Source organism: Acomys russatus, chromosome 19 (assembly GCF_903995435.1).
Source record: "Acomys russatus chromosome 19, mAcoRus1.1, whole genome shotgun sequence".
Taxonomy (NCBI): domain Eukaryota; kingdom Metazoa; phylum Chordata; class Mammalia; order Rodentia; family Muridae; genus Acomys; species Acomys russatus.
This window is the reverse complement of record NC_067155.1, coordinates 7,531,247-7,554,439: the sequence shown is the minus strand read 5'-3', so window position 1 is coordinate 7,554,439 and position 23,193 is coordinate 7,531,247. Positions and strand designations below refer to the sequence as shown.

Here is a 23,193-nt window from a genome sequence, read left to right as displayed (position 1 = left end):
ATGACTACATTGACACATGAACATACAAAGGATGGGAGAGGACCAGAAAAATAGCTCAGCAAGTAAGAGAACTTGCCAAATGGAAACCCACATGGCAGCTACCCACAAACTCATCTCTCTGACCTCCACAAGTATACCCTAACATAATAAAGGTCTTAATTAAAAGTTTAAAAGGTTGGGGGATTGAGCCCCATCCTGGAGAAGCAGTTAGCTTCCAAGTTCAAAGCAAGTCATCTCAGAGCCAGGAAACAATAACGACTTCCAGGTCTTACTTAGCGGGAGCTAAGCCCATGACTATGCCCTCCCTCATGAAAACAAGAGCAAGAAGAGATTCTGGGTCTTTATTAGCATGCCCAGCCAGCAGCCCCTTGACGTTGGGGCTGACCCCAGGCCAGCTGAGGAGAACAGTTAGCTGCAGGGGAAGGGGTCTATGATAGACAAAAGTCCTAATCAGTCTCTTCAAAATGTGTGCACCAGCTGGACTGCAGGCAGAGTCTGCACAATCTGGATAGAAGGCAAGCTCTGGGGGGCCATGACCCCTGGTCCAGCCACTGCAGGGACCACTTGTACCATCTGGGAGGGAGGAGCTACGGGCATCCCAACAGGGGCAGAGACTGAGCCAGGTGCTGGTGGGGCCAAAAGCTGCAGTGTGGTGGCACCCGCCGCAACACTGCTGTTCTCCAGCAGATCAGTAGCTGGGGCGCTTCGAATGATGAGGAGTTTCTGTCCCGATGGGCCAGTGGCAGCTGGCTCTGTCAGCCCGGGGGAAAGCGTTTCCACCTCCTGCACACAGAGCCTCGTCTGCTCACCATCCGCCCCACTCAGCACCAGCACACTCTGCAGCCCCTCATCCGTTTGCAGTGTCTCTAACAGGACATCCTGGACCATACCAGCGCTGGCCTCACTGTCCCCCACTTCCCCAGGTCCAGGGCCAGTCAGTAACTCTTCGGCTGCCCCACTCTGAACCACCAGCAGGTTTGGAGCCTCTGTGGCCACAGCTCCTCCACTAGAATTGGAGACTTGGCCTGTCAGGGGCTGGAGCTGGACCGTGGTCACTTCCTGTGCTGGTTGGAGCTGGACCGTGGTCACTTCCTGTGCTGGCTGGAGCTGGACGGTGGCCACCTCCTGTGCTGGCTGAAGCTGAACCCCGCTCACTTCCTGAGGTCCTGTCTCTCCACTCCCTACATTCTGCACAACAATGAGGCTCTGCCCTCCCCCACCAGCCCCTGCACTGCTCCCTCCCTGGACCCCCAGACCACCTGGGCCTGGAAACCACACTACCCCTGTTCCCTGTCCAGTCTTTCCCACAGCCCGAGGGCCCTGTCTTGCAGCACCATTGCCCGGACCACTAACACTGGCAGGAGGCAGCAGGATGACCTTAGGCGGTGGAGGAGGAGGAGGAGGTGGGGGGGTAGGGGGATGGACACTGCTAGGTATCAGCTGGAGGCCCTGGGCAGTCTGTACAAGGAGAAAAGTCTGAGAATTGGGAGTGACCGGGCCTGGGGGCATAGCCTGAGGCGTGCCCCCAGCTACTTCGAGTGAGACTGTAGCCTGGAGATGGGGAAGAACATGGACATCTTGGGCAGCCAGTGGAGCTGGAGCAGCGGCCAATGGGGTAGGGGGCTGCGACGCAGTAGGGCCCGTGCTGCCCGAAGTTGCGGTGGCTGGGGTGTGCGTCCTCAGATGCCGCTGCAGGTAGGCGGCCATGACAAAGCCTCGACCACAAATGGGACATGCAAAGGGGCGCTCGGCAGAATGGGTGCGCTGGTGCAGCAGCAGGTTGGAGGAGTGCGTGAATGTCTTGGGGCAGAGCGGGCAACGGAAGGGCCGCTCGCCCGTGTGCACGCGTTGGTGCTGCCGGAGGTTGGAGGTCTGTGCAAAACTTTTGCCACACACACTACAGGAATGGGGCCGCTCGCCAGTGTGCACGTGCCGATGGCGCCGCAGGCACGAAGTGTTACGGAAGGCTTTACCACACTCACTGCAGGCATAGGGCCGCTCGCCCGAGTGAAGTCTCAGATGGTACTGGTAGTGGGAGGACCACTTGAACGTGAGGCCGCACTGGCCGCAGGTGAAGGCTCGCAGGCCTGTGTGCACACGCTGGTGGATGGCCAGCAGGGAAGAGCGCTTGAAGGCTTTGCCGCATTCCCCGCACTGGTAGGGCCGCTCCCCTGTGTGGTCCCGCAGGTGGTAGCGCAGCCCGGAAGAACCCTTGAAGGCTTTGCCACACTCTGCACATTTGTACGGCCGCTCTGCAGAAACAGGGGCAGGCGGGGGAGGTGGTGGGGCAGGAATGGCTGGGGCTAGAGGCTCCTGAGGACAGGTAACCTCAGCAGCCTCAGCCTGAGGGGGTGGCCGTCCAGCTGCTGCCTCCTCCACGTGGCACTGCTGGTGAGCCAACAGGCTGGCCAGCTGTGGGAAGGCACCGTCACAGCTGCCGCAGCGAAAGGCCTGCCCACTGGCAGCTCCATGGCTGTGCTGGTGGCGGGACAGCCCAGCCACGGTCCGGAAGGATTTACCACAAGGCAGGCAAGCAAAGTTAGGAGGGCCCGTAGTGGCAGGTGGGGGCTGTGGCAGAGGGGGGTCAGCCTGGGGCAGCTCGGCAGGTGCATCCTGGGGCTGGGGGGCCACGGTGGGACCCGGGCATGGCTGATGCTCCAAGAGGAGCTCCTCGCTGCTGAAGCCCTGCTCGCAGCCATCGCAGCGGTACACCAGCTCCACCGTGGTCTCCGCAGCAGCCAGAAAGAGCTCGGGTACCACGGGTGGGGGCTGGGCTGGCGGGGCTGGGGGCGCGGGCGGACTGCGGGGCTGCAGATAGGCATCAGAGACCAGGACCTTGCTGCTGTCGTTGCTAGTCTCCCCGGCAGGGGCGGAGCCAGGGGCGGGGCCGTGGGTGCGGTGGTGCAAAAGCAGGTTGGAGGAGTGTGTAAAGGTCTTGGGGCAGAGAGGGCAGCGGAAGGGCCGCTCGCCCGTGTGCACCCGTTGGTGCTGTCGCAGATTGGTACTCTGCGTGAAGCTCTTGCCGCAAATGCTGCAGGTGTATGGGCGTTCTCCGGTGTGCACGTGCCGGTGGCGCCGCAAGCTGGACGAGTTCTTGAAAGCCTTGGGGCAGTCGGGGCATGGGTAGGGCCTCTCACCTGTATGCTGTCGCAGGTGGTACTGGTAGTGGGATGACCACTTGAAGGCCAGGCCACACTGGCCGCAGGTGAAGGCCCGCAGGCCTGTGTGCACGCTGCGGTGGATCTGCAGCAGGGAAGAGCGCTTGAAGGCTTTGGGGCAGTCAGGGCACTGATAGGGCCGCTCGCCTGTGTGGCCGCGTTGGTGGTAGAGGAGGGCTGAGGAACCCTTGAAGGCTTTGGGGCAGTCCGGGCACTTATAGGGCCGTTCGCCCGTGTGCGTGCGCTGATGGTGCAGGAGCCGAGATGACCACCTAAACGACTTGCCGCATTCCCCACACTCATACTGGGCAGCAGGGGTGGGTGCCGGGGCTGTGGGGCCTGGCTTTTCCCCAGCTCCCTCTGTGGTGGAAGCTGGCGCCATGTCTACGTGGGAGCCGGCCATCACACCTGGTGGAAGGATTCTGATCAGAATGGGCAAGCACTGGGCCCCACCACCACTCATCCTGGCTCTTCAAGTAACAAAGCAGCAGCCTCTCTATGTCACCCACACCGTAGAGGCTCTGCCTTAGGGTTAGGGTTTCCAACTGCCTAGGTTTAACACACTGTAATACACTGAGGGGGTAATAATGGGGCACCTGGGATGCGAAACATCTCAGCCAATTAGCTCCGCCTCTAGGGAGGCACATGTCCAGGAAGGTGTGGTCTCTGGCCAGAGCACTGCCTTCAGGAGGACACTGGCTCCCTTGAAGAAGCCTCTGGCTTTACTTCCTGCCTGTTTTGAAGACTTAACCCTTACCTCTCCACCTCAACACTTGTCCCCCCCACACCCATACCCTAAAACAGTTTCACTGTAAGCAAAGTGATCAGAGCCTCAGGAATCTCACTCCACCACCCCTTACCTGCCTCACTCTGTCTCGGGACCCCCAAGTCCCTAGTAATGGCCTCCTGTCCCTGCAGGATCCATCATGCCATCACTAGCACGTGACCCAGCCTCGTGTGCACACTCCCCGGCTCGCCGTGCCCCGTCTCACTGTGCATTCATTTCTGCCCACAACTCCAAACACTCCCTGTGCTTCTCAGCTGACATGGCACTTTCTCGGGTCCCTGCGCTCCCTCAGTGGGAACCCATTGGCATCTTTCTTCCCCTTAAGTCCTCTTGTGTCCCTGTTCTTACAGGTGACCTTGCCACTGACCAATGGTCAGAAACAGAATGTCCTCACGCTCCAATCCCTGCACCAATGGCTCCCAGATGGGCCAACTGTGGGGACACTCCCTTCACTTGTCTGTCAAGTGCTCACCCTACAGTGCACAGGAGGAATCCCCACAAAGGTCCAGTCCAAAAGACCAGCAGCACAGGCTGCAAAACTGTAGCGTTCCCAGGCACAGGCTGACCTGTGCCATGGCCTCTGACCACCCCCTGGCTGGGCCAGCAGGAGGCTGCTCTGCCCCATCACTCCCTGCTCTTCCCTCTGGAACCACTCAGTCACCTGGAGGTCCCAGCACCCCAGCTCCTTGTCCTTGAGGCTTTCCTTAAAGCGTGTCTCCTAGCTTAAGATGGTTGACTTTCCTTCCTGTCACCACCTTAGCCTTTGGGCTGGATCCTTCTAAACCTGGGGGTGCACAGGTAAGAGTTCAATCAAGAACTGCTCTTTGGGACCACGCCTTTAATTCTAGCACTCAGGAGGCAGAGGCAGGTGGATCACTGTGAGTTCGAGGCCAGCCTGGTCTACAAAGCCAGTCCAGGACAGCCAAGGCTACACAGAGAGACCCTGTCTAAAAACAAACAAACAACAAACAAAAAAAAAAAAAAAAAACCCTGCTTTTTCTATCCGCCCCTCTCTCTGGAATCCCTACTTCCCTCCTAGGACTCTACAACCTATAGATGAAGGACACCAAGAGTGTGGCTCCACCCAGGCCTCTCCCTCTGCTCCACAGATTTGGGGCACTGTGCCTAAGACACCTCACACTTCACCAGGATCTAACTCCAGGTCGTCCCCCCTCTGTGACCTCCTATTGAAAAGCTTAAAAACAGGGCCGCAGATGCAGCACTGTTGGTGGAGTGCCTACCCAGCACACACAGAGCCCTGGGTTTGAACCCCCAGCACCGCATAAACCAGGCACGGTGACATGGAAGGCTGAGACAGGAAGACAAGTTTGAGGCAAGCCTGGGTAGCGGTCACACGCGTATGAAAGCAGCCTGCTGACTGCTCCTGATTGGTAGCCTCCTCCCTCCTCTCTTGCTGCCCTCCTGTCCCTGGAGCCTTTCAACCAGGCAGGGAAAGCTGCCCCCACCTTGGGATTCCTGCTCAGGACCCCTGCCCTTCACCATCCACAACTCACTCCCGAGTCTTTGCTAAAATCAGCCCAGAGAGACTTCCTTGGGCCACCGTACTGAAATCCCTTCAGCACTGCCTGCTCTATTCCCACACCCTTCTTCATGGAGCTTATCACCTTCTAAGTACTACACAGCCAGAATTTCTCTCTTTGTTTTGTTTTCTGAGACAGGGTCTCTCTGCACAGCCCTGGCTGTCCTGGAACTCACTATGGAGACCAGGCTGGCCTCAAACTCAGAGAGCCCCCTGCCTCTGCCTCCTGAGTGCTGGAATTAAAGGCTAGCTCCACCGCCACCGCCTTAGCCAGGATTTCTCAACCTCATCATCAGCACAGAGATTTGGGGATGGGTTGTTCTTTGTCAAAGGGGCTGTCTCGGGGCTGGAGAGGTGGCTCAGAGGTTAAGAGCACTGTCTGTTCTTGCAAAGGTCCTGAGTTCAATTCCCAGCAACCACATGGTGGCTCACAACCATCTATAATGAGATCTGCTGCCCTCTTCTGGTGTGAAGATATACATGCAGGCAGAACACTAGATAGATAGATAGATAGATAGATAAATAGATAGATAGATAGATAAAATCTTTTTTTTTAAAGGGGGGCTGTCTCCGACATTGTGGGGTGTTTGGGGGGGGGGGAGGATTCCTGACCTCAACAGGATGGATGCCATTGGTAACTAACACAGTACCAGCTTGACCTTCCCTAGTAAATCCTCAAGTCAGAGCTGCAGCGTGCTCCCCACCCCAGTCCCATCACAGCCCTCTTACTGCTTGCTTTATTCTGTGAATGTACACACCATCAAAACAGGGTGCCTCCACCTTGTTCACCTCCATCCCAGTGCCTACCGAAACAGCAGCCTAGTGCATGTTCAGTAGATGTAGCTCCAGCGCCCAGAGGTCAGGGCATCCCCCTTTCCACAGGCGCGTGTTGAGCCACGCCAGGTGAGGTAGCACACGTCTTTAATCCCAGCACTCGGGAGGCAGAGGCAGGCGGATCGCTGTGAGTTCGAGGCCAGCCTGGTCTACAAAGAGAGTCTAGCACAGCCAAGACTACACAGAAAAACCCTGTCTCGAAGAAAACAAACAAACAAACAAACAAACAAAGAAAAGAAACTGCCTGTGCCTTTGAGGCCACATCTTTTGTTTTGTTTTGTTTGTTTTGTTTTGTTTCGTTTTTCGAGACAGGGTTTCTCTGTGTAGCCTTGGCTGTCCTGGACTCACTTTGTGACCAGGCCAGGCTGGCCTCGAACTCACAGCGATCCACCTGCCTCTGCCTCCCGAGTGCTGGGATTAAAGGCGTGAGCCACCACCGCCCAGCTGAGGCCACATCTTTTAACGCATGATACCCAAAGGAATAGGGACCCATCTTAGTAGTGAGAGTCCCCTTTAAAAGGCTGGGCTTCACTAGCATGCTCTTAAGGCTTGGGATGCAGCTCTCTGTTGTAAATGGCTGGCACGCGTGAAGTCCTGGGTTCGATTCACAAATACAACCTAGAACTGGGCGTGGTGACACAGGCCTGTAATCCCAGAACATAGGAGGTGAAGGCTGGAGGACCATAAATTCAAGGTCATTCTCAGCTATACAGGGAGTCTGAGGGCATCCGGAGCTATGTGAGATTTTTGTCTATCTTAACTCAGATATTCTAGGGACCAGGAGGATTATGAAATTTTTCGTTCACTGCCCGGCTTTTAAGAAAATAATCGCCCTTTTAAGAGAAGAGAAAGGGTTGGGAAAAGGCAGTAAGCTTTGGGGAAAAAAAAAAAAAAAGCATAGCTAAACACATTGCCCTTACCCTTTAAGAGGGCGGAGTCGGCCTAACAGATTAAATATCGGAGGCGAAATAGCGACCTTCCCTTTAAGGTACCCCTTCCGGTTTCCCTCTCGCCGTTTCTCAGACGGCCCCGCCCTCCGGCCCTTCCCCCACCGCGCCCTCCGGTCTCTCACCTGTGGCCCCGGTCGGGGAGGGAGGGGGGGCATCAAGGAGAACCCCAGGGCCTTCCCGCGGGGGCTGACGGGAAGCGGGGCCCCCCGCACAGCGCTGCGGGAGCCGCGGCCCGGGAGGGGGCGGGGGCGCGCTCCCTCCCCACGGCCCCCCGGGCGCGAGGCACTCAACCTTTATCGGCGGCCTCTCGCGCACACAAACCCCGCCGCCGCCGCCGCCTTGCGTCATGACGCAACGCGCTGCGTCCAGTCGGGCCCCGCCCGCCGCTGGGCTTCGCCAGGTGCAGGGTCCTGGGGGTGGGGGTCGGGGCCTGGGGCTAGTGTGGGGCTCGGCTGCTGGAAAGGAACTCCCCAGGCGGGGGAAACTGAGGCACGCAACCTTCCGCCTGGCCTGGGTCTCGGGGGTGGGGGTGGAGTCTGAGCTGACCCCACAAGCCTGATGGCATCTGGGGCTACGCTTGCTTTCTCAGCCTGGGCACGGATGTCTTTGGGATAGATTGATTTTATTATTTTGATTATGATTTTTTTTTTTCTTTTTACTACGGGCTCATGTAGGGAGCCCAGTATGCAGCCCAGGCTGGCCTTGCATTCATAATCTTCAAGCCTCCACTTCCCCAGAGCTGGCATTACACGCGTGCGTGCTTCTTCTGCATACTCACTTGAGATAGTTGGGTTGTTTTTGGTGGGAGCTGACCTGTGCATTGTGTGGTCATCCGGTGCTCTAGTTAGCGGTGGATCTGCCCCGTGTGCGCGCGCGCGTACACACACACTTAATGACAAACACTCGGGTATTGTGGGCCTCCCACACACCCCACCAGCACCATGCGGCATTTGATTTCCTAATCCCCCTGCCTCTATCGCCCAAGTGCTGGGATTACAGGGCTGCACCACCACCACAAAGGGCTTCTACAGGCTATTCTGTGCTCTTACCCAAAAGGCATCTTTAACCCATCTCAGCCACAGTAACCAGGGTCCTCTTGTCAGTAGTGGGGGGTGGGGCCCGGGCGGGGAAGAGAGTGGAGACAGACAACTCCACACAATTCTCAGCAGCCAGAGCAGTTCCCCTAGACTTTTAGGGATCTCGATTTAAGTCAAACCGGACATGTGGCTTGGAGTCAAAGGAATTTCACAGCTATAGCCAGTAAATGAAATGGATCTGGTGATTTTATTAAATAAAGATATTCTAGTATAGGGTTTAAGCACAAAGTTTAAGAAAGGATCTCAGCTGGGCATGATGGCGCACGCTTTTAGTCCCAACACTCGGGAGGCAGAGGCAGACTGATTTTGTGAGTTCCAGGCCAGCCTGATCTACAAAGCGAGTGCAGGACAGCAAGGGCTATTACACAAAGAAACGGTGTCTCAAAAACAGCAACAAAAAGGCTGGGGCGAGGGGCAGGGATCTCAGAAGAAAGACACATCCAAGTGTACATATGAGCTACTGCGGGCAATTAAGATGCACTCAAACCTAAGTACAGGCTCCTAGGGGACAGTAAGCAATTGTAGGCATTAGCCAGAGGCCAACTTGGTGACTCTCTGGAAGTTGCTAAAAAAAAAAAATCACTCTCAATTCCCCAGTAAGGAAAAGGGATTCTTTAAGATTTGCTTGTTTGCCAAGAAGAGACTTGATACCCTATGAGCATATAAAGGGGAAGGAAGTCCTCCTCAGTCACAGTCATAGGGGAGGGGAGTAAGGGGAAAATGGGAGGGAGGGAGGAATGGGAGGATACAAGGGATGGGATAGCCATTGAGATGTAATAAGAATAAATTAATAAAATAAAATTTAAAAAAAGATTTGCTTGTTTTTTTTTTCTTTTTCTTTCTTTTCTTTTTTTGTTTTTTTGTTTTGTTTTTGTTGTTGTTGTTTTTTGTTTTAATGAGACATGGTTTCTCTGTGTAGCCTCGACTGTCCTGGGCTCGCTTTGTAGACCAGGCTGGCCTCGAACTCACAGCAATCCGCCTGCCTCTGCCTCCCGAGTGCTGGGATTAAATGTGTGCATCACCATGTCCAGCTCCAATTTGCTTGTTCCTTAAAGACCTATTTATTCTTGCTTTCTGTATATATGCGAGTGCGCACATGTATGTCTGTGCACCACATGTGTGCCTGGTGCATGAAGATGCCAAAAGAGAGTGTCAGATCCTCTGGAGCCAGAGTTGCAAGGCTTCTGTGAGCCTGCTGGTGTGGTCACGTGGAACGGAAGCCCAAGCCTCTGTAAAAGTAGCAATTGCTCTTCACTGCCAAGCCATCTCTCCAGCCCTTAGTGGTGGTAACTAAAAAAACGTCATGCAGAGGGGCTGGGGAGATGACTCAACAGATGCTGAAGCTTGCCCAGTCTGATGATGCAGCCACAGCCACCATGGAGGAAGGAGAAAACCAACTTCCACAAGTTGTCATGCACCTTTGGACACACACAATAAGTAGATCAATGTAATTTTTTTTTTTCATTTTATTTATTGGAGAGTGTGGGACTCTGCTGTTAGGGTCAAAGTCTGGTATTTTCAGATAGCATCTGAACTCGGCATAAGAAGATGGACTCCTTTTCTCAGCTGGGTTCCCTCTCTGCCTGATCTGGGGAACCCCCAGACCCTCTAAGGAACATCACATAGCCCTCAAGGAGATTACAAACTCAACCCTTTCCTGATAAGAAACCCTTTTAGGGCGGGTGTGGTGGCACACGCCTTTAATCCCAGCACTCAGGAGACAGGCAGGTGTATCTCTGTGAGTTCCAGGCCAGCCTGGTCTACAAAGTGAGTCTAGGACAGCCAAGGCTAACATGGAGAAACCCTGTCTTGGAAAAAAAAAAAAATCTTTCTGGAGAGAGATAATTGTGTTGAGATATCTATCTGTCCCGTCTGTAACAACATGGTTTGGTACTTTGTATTTGATTGTTAATTATTTTGCTCCCCAAGGTCTGTTTGCTGTCTTTTATGAGCAAACACATACCTCAAAATGACATTTGTAACCTTGCCTAAGAAATTATTCCTGGAGCTGGGCGTGGTGGCACACACCTCCAGTCCCAGCACTTGGGAGGCAGAGGCAGGCGGATCACCGTGAGTTTGATGTAGGTGACGGGCTATATGGCCAATGTTCAGCCATCTTGTCAGAGCCTAGGTTCCTATTTCTCCGGCAGTCTGTCGTTTACCAGAAACCAGCTGACCCTATTGTGGTTTATTGTGGGGGATGGTCATTCTAAGACCCCCGAGCTACTCCTTTCTGGCTATAAACTAGCTTTTCCAGTAAGACTGCTGATAAGATCAGATTAAAGGCCAGCTGCCTGCGAGCAGCAGTTCTAGGAACTTTTTCCTGAATAACCAGATCCTTCACAACTTCCCTGGAGTTTCTCTCCTGCAATTATAGCAGCAGTAAAGGTAGACACCTGCTGGAGCATTGCAGAGTTAGGTATCCATAGCAACCCTTGCTTACGCATATACACATGCCTCTGTGCCTATAAAAACTGTGAAAATTTTCAATAAACGGGGCTTGATCAGAATCCAGACTTGCCCCCATTTCTTTGTGTCTTGTGTTCTTTCCCTATACAGGAGAATTCTCCTCCCGAGCATTAGTCAAACCCCGGCATGCCGGGTCAGTTTGAGGCCAGCTTGGTCAACAAAATGAGTCCAGGATGGCCAAGGCTACACAGAGAAACCCTGACTCAAAAAAACAAAAGGAAAGAAAGAGAAATTATTCCTGATTGGCTGAATAAAAGGCCCATACCTGGGCACAACGGAAGTAAGGGGTGGTGTTATGCTCAGATCGATAGATCCCCAAAGACCACCAGGAGTCTGAAGCCGTATGCAAAAGCAAGGAGTCTTTATTTAAACTCGAGCCCAAGGGCTCTCAAACCTCACCGAAGCAGCAGCGGATCAGTATGAGAGCCCTGATCCACCATTAGGCGGAGGTTTTATCATAGTTATGAACAAAGAACCAAAGTTTCCAGTTTGGCTATTACAGGATTAGTTGACATTTAGCAAGTTGGGTTGGCGCTAGGGTATTGGTCAAGCCTGACCACATTTGTAGGTGCTTTCCTGCTGTCCCCTGATTGGCCCAGGCCTAAGTTTGTGGTTTTTACAGTAACTGGGGTGACCTCGAGGACCCTAGTCTAGCAACAAAATGGAGTCACAATGGCTGGGGTTCCACAGTGGTGCTGAGGTTCCTGGGTTTGTGGGACAGGAGGATCACAGGAGGAGACAGGTACAGAAGAGAAAGGAGGAAGCAAAGCCGCCGTGGGTCAGCATGGAGAGGAGCACGTGGCGGGATGGGCACAGATGGAGGAAGTGGCCCAGATGAGAGACATAATGTAGGAAGTAGCCCAGATAGAAATTATTAGATCAGATGGCATGGGATACAGGCTGGGATATAACCAGATAACGTAGGTAGAAATGTCTGCCCAGCCCCAGGTAAAATAAGGCCTATTCTAAAATACAACAAGTCTTTTATTGATTATGATAGTGGGTTAGACAATACCACCATAATAACTACAGGCTTTCATAATAAACATTATTAGCTAGGTTTATAGATTCAACAACGTCTTTCTAGAACAACTGACCAATCAACTGATTGACGGATAAATACTTGATCCTATTGATTCTGTTTCTCCTGGAAGCCCTAATGTAGGAAGGATACCCCATCTTCTGTTGATCATATGCCACCAGTCAAGGCCCCTTAAGATTGGGTCTACAGGCCTGGCATGGTGGCGCAAGCCTTTAATCCCAGCACTGGGGAGGCAGAGGCAGGCGGATTGCTTTGAGTTCAAGGCCAGCCCCGTCTACAGGCCAGCCCCGTCTACATGGCGAGTCCAGGACAGCCAAGGCTAAATAGAGAAACCCTGTCTCGAAAAACCAAAAAAAAAAAAAAAAAGATTGGGTCCACAGGTCAGAGTCCATGCTGGCTATGAAGACCAGGGGCCACCATGGATTCCACAGATGCAAGGAATTAACTCTCCCTTGTCAAACTGGAAAAGCGATCTAGGCTTGACCTGTCCTGCCGGGGTTTGACCCGGCCTCCCAAAATGCTCGGGAGGAGAATTCTCCTGTATAGGGACAAAACACAAGACACGAAGAAATGGGGGCAAGTCTGGATTCTGATCAAACCCCATTTATTGAAAAATTTCACAGAGTTTTTATAGGCACAGAGGCATGGGTATTTGCATAAGCAAGGATTCCTATGGATACCTGACTTTGGAATGCTCCAGCAAGTGTCTACCTTTACAACTGCTATAATTGCAGAAGAGAGAGAAATTCCAGAGAGAAAGGGAAGTTGTGAAAGATCTGGTTAGTCAGGAAAAAGTTCCCAGAACTGCTGCTTGCAGGCAGCTGGCCTTTAATCTGATTTTACCAGTAGTCTTACTGGAAAAGCTAGTTTATGGCCAGAAAGGAATAGCTCAGGGGTCTTAGAATGACCGTCCCCTACAATAAACCACAATAGGTGTCTAACTGACCACGACAGGGTCAGCTGGTTTCTGGTAAAAGACAGACTGCTGGAGAAATAGGAACCTAGGCTCTGACAAGATGGCTGAACAGACCGATGGCCATTGCATCCTGGGGCTCTTCCATGAGTGTCAACCGCCTGAATTCACTTTCCCACACCATTGTGAGGGCTTAGGACAGTGAGAAGGAGAGCCGGAAGAATTCCCAGCAGTACATGTGAGTGGTGTAGGACTTCAACAAACACTCCATGAAGCTGGTCCCCAGCCTTGGAGATACTCACACAAAATGGGACAGGAGAGAAAAAGGAGCCTGGAACTCTGAGCTGGACCTCCCAATGTCAACATAGGCATTAGCGCCCTCTGGTGGAACATCCCCAGGCTGCAAGCTGTGTGCGCTCAGGCCAGACGCGGCTTGGCAACGGAGCTCTTTGAGTGTTTCTCTCTTGGCTGCTAGGATTCCAAGTCAGCTTCTGGAGCTCGGCTAGCAATAACGCTATCCTGGCTACAGCAGTGGTGACCCCTGGCTGGCCCTTGGAGTCTGACCCTTTCACTCTGTTCTCCAGAGACCTGAGAGTACATTTCCAGCAATTCCTGACCAAGGAATTTCAGCCTTCTTCCACCCACAAAGATTTGTAAAGAATGGACTCTTATCTGGAGGTGGAGACAAGCCTCCCTTAAGATCTCTTAAGGGGGCTGGGCGGTGGTGGCACAGGCCTTTAATCCCAGCGCTCAGGAGGCAGAGGCAGGCGGATCGCTGTGAGTTCGAGGCCAGCCTGGTCTACAAAGTGAGTCCAGGGTAGCCAAGGCTAACACAGTGAGACCCTGTTTCAAAACACCAAAAAAAAAAAAAAAAAAGAATCTCTTAAGGGAAGCCGGTGGCTCACACCTGTAATCCTAGCACTCAGGAGGCAGAGGCAGGCAGATTCTCTGTGAGTTCGAGGCCAGCCTGGCTATGTACACAGAGAAACTCTGTCTCAAAAGAAGCCAAAAAATCTCTTATGGGACCATACCTAGGACATAGGTGTAAGTGTTGCAGCTTGGATGGGAAAGGTATCCTGGTTGTCTGGCGCCAAGAAATACCACAAAGTCACACCACACAACAAACCTCACACTGGAGATTTATTGGGAAAGACGGAGATTTATTGGGAAAGACAGAGGAAAAGCAGCAAAGCACAGGGCAGGAGGAACTTTTTAGAGGTGGGAGAGAGATGGAAGGAGAAAAATCAGGAAGAATTCCAAGGAACTAGAGGCACCAGAGTGATGGAGACCCTGACTGTAGTCATTACAGACAGCTGTCAGAGAGGCGGGGTCTGGCTCTCAGCACCGAGACCCTGTCCTGCCCAGCGGGGTCTTCAATGGGTACCTGTGGAGGGGTCAGACAAGTGGGGGGAGGGGACAGGAGACACAACCTCTATCCTGGTCCCCTGCTCACTCCACTGCGTGATTCTTAGGATTCAGTAGCTCCTGAGACTCCCAGAGACGGAAGCCTCAATTTCTCCTTAATGAGTGTGGCCCCGGGATGGGGCGAGCATGGACGTGGTGGCCTGATGTGGAGTGCTTGACCTGGAGGTACCGGCACCCCTCTCAGAGCCAGGACCCCTCCCTCTCCTTCCAGCTACCAGCAACCCCCTCCGCAAGTCTCCTTTTTTAAAGGCTCTCCACATTGATCGCTGCGTTTGACTCTGCGCTTTGCCTGGCCTTGCTAAAGAGGCTTTTGTCCCCTTAATTGGCTATCTCCAAGAGCTTTTCTCTACCTCAGCACCCCCGCGTCCCTGTTTTATATCCCAGGCCCAACAATGTGTTAATTGGGCATGGAGGACATGTGTAGCGCACCCCCCCTCCCCTCCCTGCCCCTATATCAGCCCCTCACCTGCAGTCATCAGTGACCAGCATCCTCAGTGGGGCAAGCACAACAGCGTTGAGGGCTCACCCTAATTGCCAGGGCGACCTCTCTTTCTGCAAAGCCAGAGTTTAAGTCCTTAGGCTCCTGTCCCACCTCAGGTTTGAGAGGGGTGACTTCTGATCAGCACTGTGACTCGGGAGCAACCGGCCATGCACCCCGGGTCCCCTGCAGGCCCTGGGGTCTCTGAGCCTGGGCCCCGAGAGCTGTGTGCTTTTGTGAGCGGGGCTTCGGCACACATGCTGCGGGCCCTGCAGCCCAGGCGTACCCGGCCCCCCAAGCGCAGGCCCAACCACCGGAGGTTTCTTCACAATCAGATCTGCAGGTGAGGGGTGCTGGTAGGGGGTCTCTGGGTGGGCACCGGGAGGCCTCAAGGCTCGGGCACTATTGTGAGTGCATTACCGTGCGTCTTCTGTGTGCGCTAGAGTCAACACCAGCCAATGAGTAAAGCCAATGAAATCTCCAACCTTCACAGTCCGGGTGGGGAGGCAAGAGGTAAGAAATGGCCTGAATAAATCAGTGTAGCTAGGCTGGGTGAGGTGGCGCACGCCTTTAATCCCAGCACTTCCGGGAGGCTGAGGCAGGTGGGTCGCCGTGAGTTCGAGGCCAGTGTAGTCTACAATATGACTCCAGGACAGCCAAGGCTAACACAGAAAAACTCTGTCTCGGAAAAACAAACAAAACAACAACAACAAAATAAGTGTAGCCGGGACTTGTGGCACACTCCTGAGGCCGATGCAGGAGGATCGCTGTGAGTTAGCTGCTGGTTGATGTAGCGTGTAAGAGGCCATCCAGGTTAGATAGCAAAGCTATCTGCCACAAAAATTATAAATAATGGGCTCAGAGGTTAAGAGCACTGACTGCTCTTCCAAAGGTCCTGAGTTTGGTTCCCAGCAGCCACATGGTGGCTTATAGCCATCTATAATTAGATCTGGTGCCTTCTTCTGGCATGCAGGGATACATGAGGCAGAGCACTGTACACATAATAAGTAAAGATATTTTTAAAAATTATAAATAAGTAAATAAATAAATAAAAGGATGAGGGGATGGCAGCACCGTATGGCTGTACCTTGAAGATTCAAGAGTAAGTGGATCTCGGCTGCGCAGCCAGATCCCAAAATGAAAGAACCCCAACAAAGCTCCCAGGCATGAACTAGCGGACAGGCCGTGGTTAACAGGCAAGATGTCCCTTTGGGGAGGATGAAAAGTCCTGGAGCTAATTAGAGGTGTTGGTCATACAGGATAGTGAATACTGGTCAGATGTGGTGGCGGATATCTAACCTATATATAACCCCAACACTCGAGAGACAAAGACAGGAGGAGGATTGCTGCTAGCTCCATGCCAGCCTGGTCTATATAGGAAGTTCAAGGCCATCCTGGGCTACATAGTGACATCTTGTGTCTAGACAGGTTTTGGGAAGTGATGGATGACGGGAAGGCAGAGGTGCCTTATAAGGCTGGTAGGAAAGGAGCTATGTATTTTAAATCATAAGTAGACTCATCAAACACCCAAGTGTCAAAAGTGGACTGAATTGGACTGTGAGGTTTTGCCTCGTCAGCCATATTCGCCTGACCTCTCGGCAGCTGCCTGCCACTGTCTCAAGCGGCTCCGCATATCAGTGGTTCTCAACCTGTGGGGTCAGGAGCCCTTTGGGGTGGGGTGTCACATACCAGCTATCCTGCATATCAGATATTTAAATTACGATTCACAACAGTAGCAAAAATTACAGCTACGAAGTAGCAACGCAAACAATTTTATGGTTGGAGGTCACCACAACATGAGGAACTGTATTAAAGGGGCTCAGCGGTAGGAAGGTTGAGAACCACTGCTATGTATGGTATTTTAAGATTTAATTAATTAATTTATTTATTTATTTTTCGATACAGGGTCTCTCTGTGTAGCCTTGGCTGTCCTGGACTCATTTTGCAGACCAGGCTGGCTTCGAACTCACAGAGATCCGCCTGCCTCTGCCTCCCGAGTGCTGGGATTAAAGGCGTGCGCCACCACGTCCACCTCGTTCCTCTTTTGAGACTTGGCTGTCGGATGAGGAGGCAGGCACTGTCATGGAAAAGAACTGGACCTTTTCTGTTGGCCAACACCAGCTGCAGGAATCAAACTTTTGGGTCTTGCTGAGCATGTTTCTCAGATATAACGGTTTTGCTGAGATTCGAAAAGCTTATGGAGGCGGGCGTGGTGGCGCACGCCTTTAATCCCAGCACTCGGGAGGCAGAGGCACGCAGATCTCCGTGAGTTCGAGGCCAGCCTGGTCTACAAAGCAAGTCCAGGACAACCAAGGCTACACAGAGAAACCGTGTCTCGGAAAAAAGAAACAAACAAACAAAAAGCTTATGGGATCAGACTAGCTACAGAATACTGACCAGTGACCTATAATTTTTTTTTTCTCCAAGTTAGCTTTGGGACATGTTGTGTGGTTTCTCCTCTGTCCAGCTGCTGAGCTGCCCATCGCCTATTATTGTAAAGCTCATTTTTCTGTGTAGCCCTGGCTGTCCTGGAACTCATTTGTAGATCAGGCAAGGCTTGAACTCAGAGATTCGCCTGCTTCTGCCTCCTGAGTGTTGGGATTAAAGTCATGCACCACCACACCCAGCTAAAACCCATTTCTTTCATTGCATGTCACAGTCCAATCAAGAACTAGTTCTCACGCCAGGTGCAGTGGTGCACCGAGTAATTCCAGCACTTGGGAGACAGAGGCAGACAAATTGCTATGAGTTCGAGGCCAGCCTGGTGTACAAAGTGAGTCCAGGACAGCCAAGGCTTCACAGAGAAACCTTATCTCAAAAAAAGAAAAGAAAGAAACAAAGAAATAGCTCTTGATCTTTGAGTGGTGTTGCCTGCCTTTGACCCCATTTGGAGGCACAGGCAGGTGGAGCTCTGTGAGTTCAAGGCCAGCCTGATCTACATAGTGAATATTATCATTAAAAATGACTAGAGTGAGGGACTATAGAGGTGGCTCAGAGGTTAAGAGCACTGACTGTTCTTTCAGAGGTCCTGAGTTCAATTCCCAGCAACTACATGGTGGCTCACAGCCATCTCTAACATGATCTCATGCATTCTTCTGGCCTGCAGGTGTACATGCAGGCAGATCACTGTATACAAAATAATAAATAAACAGATCTGACATGCAAAGATTTGTTGTAGAAGCATGGGGAGAGAAAAAGATGGGGGGAGGGGCTAGGGCCTGAGTGGGCCGTGAGGGAGACAGTGGGGGAGAGAGAGAAAGGGAAAAGGGGGAGCTCCTTCGAAAGCACAAGACAGAGAGGTAGGACAGAGACGACAAGCGTGGCATACACACCTGGAGGCGGCAGGTGATGACATCATAGGTTGCTAAGCAACCTAGAGGCAGCCGCTTCTATGCTAACAGTGAGTTCTAGGTCAGCCAAGGCTACATGATGAGACCTTGTCTCAAACAACAACAATGAAATAGCTCTTTGTTGAACAGAAGGGCATGGCTTTAAATGATTACTCTTAAATCTTTTCCCATCAGCTCCTAAAATACCCATTTATGAAGCACTTTCACTTTTTAAAATTTGCTTCAAATGCTTCCAATCACCTTTGTAAAACTTCTTGGACAACAACAACAAAAAAGAGGAGGAAATAAATAAATAAATCAAAGAAGTAAAAACAATTTTTTGTTGAGACATAGTCTCTCTCTCTCTCTCTCTCTCTCTCTCTCTCTTTTTTTTTTTTTTTTTTAGATAGAATCTCTCTATGTAGCCCTGACTGTCTGGAACTACATACACTAGACTGGCCTTGAACTCCCAGAGATGTGCCTGCCTCCCCTTCCCGAGTACTGGGATCTAAGATGTGTGCCACCACAGTCTGCAAACCCAGTGTCTTAAGCCACCATGGTTCTGTTTGTTCCTTACCAAGCCCTGGGCCAAATGCCTTGTTGATGTTGCAAGCTGTCTCTTCTGCTTTATTTGTACTCAAAACCAAACGAAGACAAAATCTTGCTCAAATGTACTGTTTTGTGTCATTTCCATAGTATAAAAACTATCAATAATAAAGCCTGGCGGTGACGGCGCAGGCCTTTAATCCCAGCACTCGGGAGGCGGGGGCAGGTGGATCACTGTGAGTTCGAGGCCAGCCTGGTCTACAGAGTAAGTCCAGCACAGCCAAGGCTACACAGAGAAACCCTGTCTCAAAACAAAACAAAACAAAACAAAAAAGCTATAAATAATAAATTAGCAAAATAACATATAAAGCCAGGAATGTGGGTTAAGGTGATATCTAACATAGCCACATTAATTAACAATGTATTCTAATATCAAACATAACATTTCAGTAACACAGAGCTGAAACTGGTTTTCTGTTTGTTTTGGTTTGGATTGATTTGTTTTGTTTTTCAAGACAGGGTTTCTCCGTGTAGCCTTGACTGTCCTGGGCTCACTTTGTAGACTGTCCTGGCCTCGAACTCACGGAGATCTGCCTGGCTCAGCCTCTCTGAGTGGTGGGATTAAAGCCGTGTGCCACCACTGCCCGGCTTCTGAAACTGTTTTGTACCAACCTTGTACCATGCTTGCTCAGGCTTCATCCTTCGCACAGCATAAACCCAGGCCTGATAGCACAGCCTGCAACCATCGCACCCAGGGTGTAGAGGTGGAAAGTTCAGGAGTTCAAAAATAAGGAGACTTGGGATACCCTAAACTCCACTGAACACATGCTCGACTAAGCACTTGACTATTAATTCATAATGAGTTAGCACTCACTCACGGTGAGTACACGGTGAGTACACGTCGGCTCCTCCTGCCTCTGCTGGCCAAGCTAGGATTCAGGTGTGCACCGCCACACCCAGTGTCTTCTGGGGATTTGAGCATGCTAGGCAAGCATGCTACTGAGCTATCCTCCCAACCCTAAGGAAGTAATTATTCCATTAATTTGGTGTGTGTGTGTGTGTGTGTGTGTGTAAGCTGTTGGTGCTGCTGTTGAGATTGAATATTTCTATACCCTGGTACCTACAATGTGAGCCAGATTGATCTCAAACACCCATGAGTCCTCCTGCTTCGGCCTCTAAGAGAATTGAGGCTACACATGTGTAGCACTATGCCCAGCTGATTTTTAGATTGTTGGTTAATATTCTATCTATCATCTGTCTATCATCTGTCTATCTACCTATCGACCTATTTGTCTGTCTTCCTCCCTCCCTCCCACCTCTCCTTCCTGTTCTGCCTCTGGAGTTTTTACTTTGCTGACATGAGATCCCTTATCAACTGTCTGAAAGCTCAATATGTGGCCAACAATGGCACCGAGCTCATGATGCTTCTGCCCCATCGTTCAAGTGCTGGGACTAGAGGTGTGTGCCACACGCATGGCTATTAAGGGAAGTAAAGCTAGCCTGAAAGGATTTGCCTCTGATTCTGCAACATTCTTTTTTTATATATATATATTTATTTATTTTATGTATGTTAGTGCTCTATATTCATATACACCTGCAGGCCAGAAGAGGGCATCAGATCCCGGTATAGATGGTTGTGAGCCACCATGTGGTTGCTGGGACTTGAACTCATGACCTCTGGAAGAACAGACAGTGCTCTAGTCCACTGAGCCGTATCGCCAGCCCGATTCTGCAACATTCTAATGCTCCATAGTCGGTTGTGTGTACCTTCATCTCAGATATGGCTTTTCCCCACTCTTTTAAAATTTAACTTTAAAGATCAGTGTACAAATTAAATTAGCATGCAAAGTAAGTGGTTTCCTTATGGGATGTAAAGATTTACTTATTAAGTGTTTTGTGTGTGTCGGTGCACCCCAGGCAGGCAGTGCCCTCAGAGGCGGGAAGAGGGCATCAGCTCCTTTGAAACTGGAGTCACAGGTCATTATAAAGCGCTGGGAATGAAACTGGGTCCACAGCAAGAGCAGCCTATGATGTTAACCCCAGCTCTGGCATTTCCCACCCACTTTAGTCCTCTCCCTAGTCTCCCTGCCCCCACCCTCACTAGAATGTTCCGCCCACAGCCTTTCTTCTTCCTCTGTATCACAGGTGTTCTATTACCCTCCACATCCCTTCCTTGTTTTTCCTTTCATGTTCTTTTTCTAGTTTCCTGGTTTTAAATATGAAATATGAACCATACAAAAGATATTATATGGAAAAGTTTATTATAGGGAGAGGGGAACGAGAGAGAGAGAGGCAGAGGCAGGTGGATCACTGTGAGCTCAAGGCCAGCGAGGTCTACAAAGTAAGTCCAGGACAGCCAGGGCTACACAGATAAACCCTGTCTCAAAAAAAAAAAAAAAAAAAAAAGCAACCCCCACAAAAACAAACAAACAAACAAACAAAAAACAATAACTAAAAACAAATAAAAAACCAACCTGCTCCTCTTCAAGAGGGCCAGATTTCAGTTCTCAGCACATATGCCCGGTGGCTCATAAAAGCCTATAACCCTCCCCTGGCTTCTGCAGGCACCAGCTACACAAATATATACACGTTTAAAAAAAAAAAAAAAGCAGAAACTCACATAAACTGTCCTCTGACCTTCACATGTGGTGTGGAGAGAGGGACAGAAAGGAGATAGACGGTAGACGGAACATACACACAAAATAAATAAATGTTTTTAAAAGTTATTTTAAAATAACAAAACTTAATTTTTAAAGATAAAAGAATTGGGGGACACACACAATTGAGCCTCAGTTGTTTATGAAATCCTCCCCACATGAGTGCTGAGAGGGTGGAAGTGCCAGGAAAGATCAGTGGTGTAGCTTCTGGCAAAGACACGAGGGGCGAGGGAGCAGGCCGAATTGCAAGAAGCGTGCTCATCAACATGGCGGCGCACCGCGGGGGCCCACGGCTCTCCTTTGTGCTTATTGATTGGAGAGGCACTCTTTCCCTGAGACGTTTTTTCACTCTTAGATATTGGAATGGGGCTATAATCAATTTTCACTGTCAGGATGTACCTGGGGTTGGGTTGGGGAGCTTCCTTGTGTGGTGTGCAACCATACAGCAATCCAAACTGCCCTGGGAAGACATATTGACCTGTCCGACTCAAGAAGATGAAAACGGGGGTCAGGAAATGAGCCAAGAGAGGGGAAAACCGTCTCTCTGGGTAAAGTGGGTCTTTTGTAGGCATACAACTAAATCAATCTCTCTCTCTCTCTCTCTCTCTCTCTCTCTCTCTCTCTCTCTCTCTCTCTCTCTCTCTCCCCCCACCCCCACCCCCACCCCTACCCCCTTCCAGGCAGTTTGCCAAGATTGAAGCCGCCACCCAGCACCTGGCCCTGTCCATTCTGTCTCAAAAGTCACCTGCCCAGAGACCACCACCCCGAAGGCCACCTCCTCCACCTCCATCCCCCTTCCTGGGGGTGGCATGTGCTGAGCCCCCCACAGAAGTGCCCCACAACAGCCCCAGCCTGAGCCTAGCTGCCCTGGACACCTCAACTGTTGACCTCTTTGAGGACATTCTGCTTGCTCCTACATGCCCCCTGGTGACCCCTGACCTCTTCTGCCAGACTTGCTCAGCTGTTACCCCCCAGGTGCCATCTGACATCATCTCTCATACTGTGGGCCCAGGAGACCAGACACAGCCAACCCCAATAGAGGCTCCAAGTTTCTCCGATCCTCTGCTCCCTCCCCAGAATGCCCTTGGGGGACGCCTGGAGCCTGCAGCTCTAGGCTGGGGTTGGGTGGACAGTTGGGAGGCACCTTGCACTTGGGATGCTCAGGGAATCCTGGACAACTGGGGAACACTTTGAAACCCAGGCCAAACCCAGCTCAGGCCCAGCCTCCTCTCCCCACTTGACATGAAGAGATAGAAAAGTTGTTTTTCAACCCTGGCCCACTCGGTACTTTCCGAGATGGCCTCAGGGCTGTTCTCTAGTTTCTGAGAAAAACCACACCCTCTTACCTGTCCTGAACACCTGACAGCACATGATGTCCCCAAGCTGAGCTCTTGCCCCCTCAGGGATAAAATAACTAGTAACCAATCATTTTAAAGGGCATTCTTAAGAACCAATCATAGTCCAACAACTCTGCTTAACCACCAATTCTGCTTCTGTAAGGGTATAAAAGACCCAAGCTTTGCTTATTCAGGGTCTCCAGCTCAATAGAGCTTGGTAGACCCCCATTGTGATGGATCAATAAAGCATCCCCTGCTGTTCACATCGGACTCTGGTGTCTCATTAGGCTCCAGGAAGTAGGACTTAGCCTCCGGGTCTTACAGACAGACTTATGAATCCAGCTCAGTCGGTAGACTGCTTGCCTAACGCCTAAGAGGCCATGGGTTTCTTTCCCAGAGCCCCATAACATGTAAAAATAAACCCTGGGAAAAAAAATAAACCAAGCCCAGACTCCCACCGTGTACCACAGCCCAGAGCTCTGCTCCCAGACCCAGACCCTGTCCACTCTGAGGACCCATTGCATATCTCCTGCACGTCACATAGGAAAAGACTAGAGGATGATGGTAGGATTCCCTGCACGTGACTTTTCCTTTCTTCCCTCCCAGTGGCTGGGTTGTTGGGGTGGCCTTC

The 23,193-nt window shown here is 51.4% G+C and overlaps 2 protein-coding genes across 2 annotated transcripts; one reads left to right on the top strand and one right to left on the bottom strand.

Annotated features, from left to right (window-relative positions):
* Positions 1 to 220: 220 nt before the first annotated feature.
* On the bottom strand, positions 221 to 7,464 carry Znf628 (zinc finger protein 628). Its single transcript, XM_051162308.1, has 2 exons — positions 7,392 to 7,464; positions 221 to 3,566 (listed from the first exon to the last, which is right to left on the bottom strand). The coding sequence occupies exon 2, from the start codon at positions 3,559 to 3,561 to the stop codon at positions 460 to 462; it is 3,102 nt and encodes a 1,033-aa protein (XP_051018265.1). The 5' UTR covers positions 3,562 to 3,566; positions 7,392 to 7,464; the 3' UTR covers positions 221 to 459.
* Positions 7,465 to 14,863: 7,399 nt separating this feature from the next.
* C19H19orf85 (chromosome 19 C19orf85 homolog) lies at positions 14,864 to 22,419 on the top strand. Its single transcript, XM_051162346.1, has 2 exons — positions 14,864 to 15,036; positions 21,906 to 22,419. Exons 1-2 carry the CDS (start codon positions 14,864 to 14,866, stop codon positions 22,417 to 22,419), a joined length of 687 nt encoding a protein of 228 aa, XP_051018303.1.
* The last annotated feature ends 774 nt before the right edge of the window (positions 22,420 to 23,193 follow it).

What these genes read in the sequence shown, in the direction of transcription:
- Znf628 (XM_051162308.1), bottom strand. Translation starts at nt 3,561, where the DNA reads ATGGCCGGCTCCCACGTAGACATGGCGCCAGCTTCCACCACAGAGGGA.
- C19H19orf85 (XM_051162346.1), top strand. Translation starts at nt 14,864, where the DNA reads ATGCACCCCGGGTCCCCTGCAGGCCCTGGGGTCTCTGAGCCTGGGCCC. An exon ending in CTTCACAATCAGATCTGCAG is followed by an intron (nt 15,037 to 21,905) that starts GTGAGGGGTGCT and finishes ACCCCCTTCCAG; the next exon opens with GCAGTTTGCCAAGATTGAAG.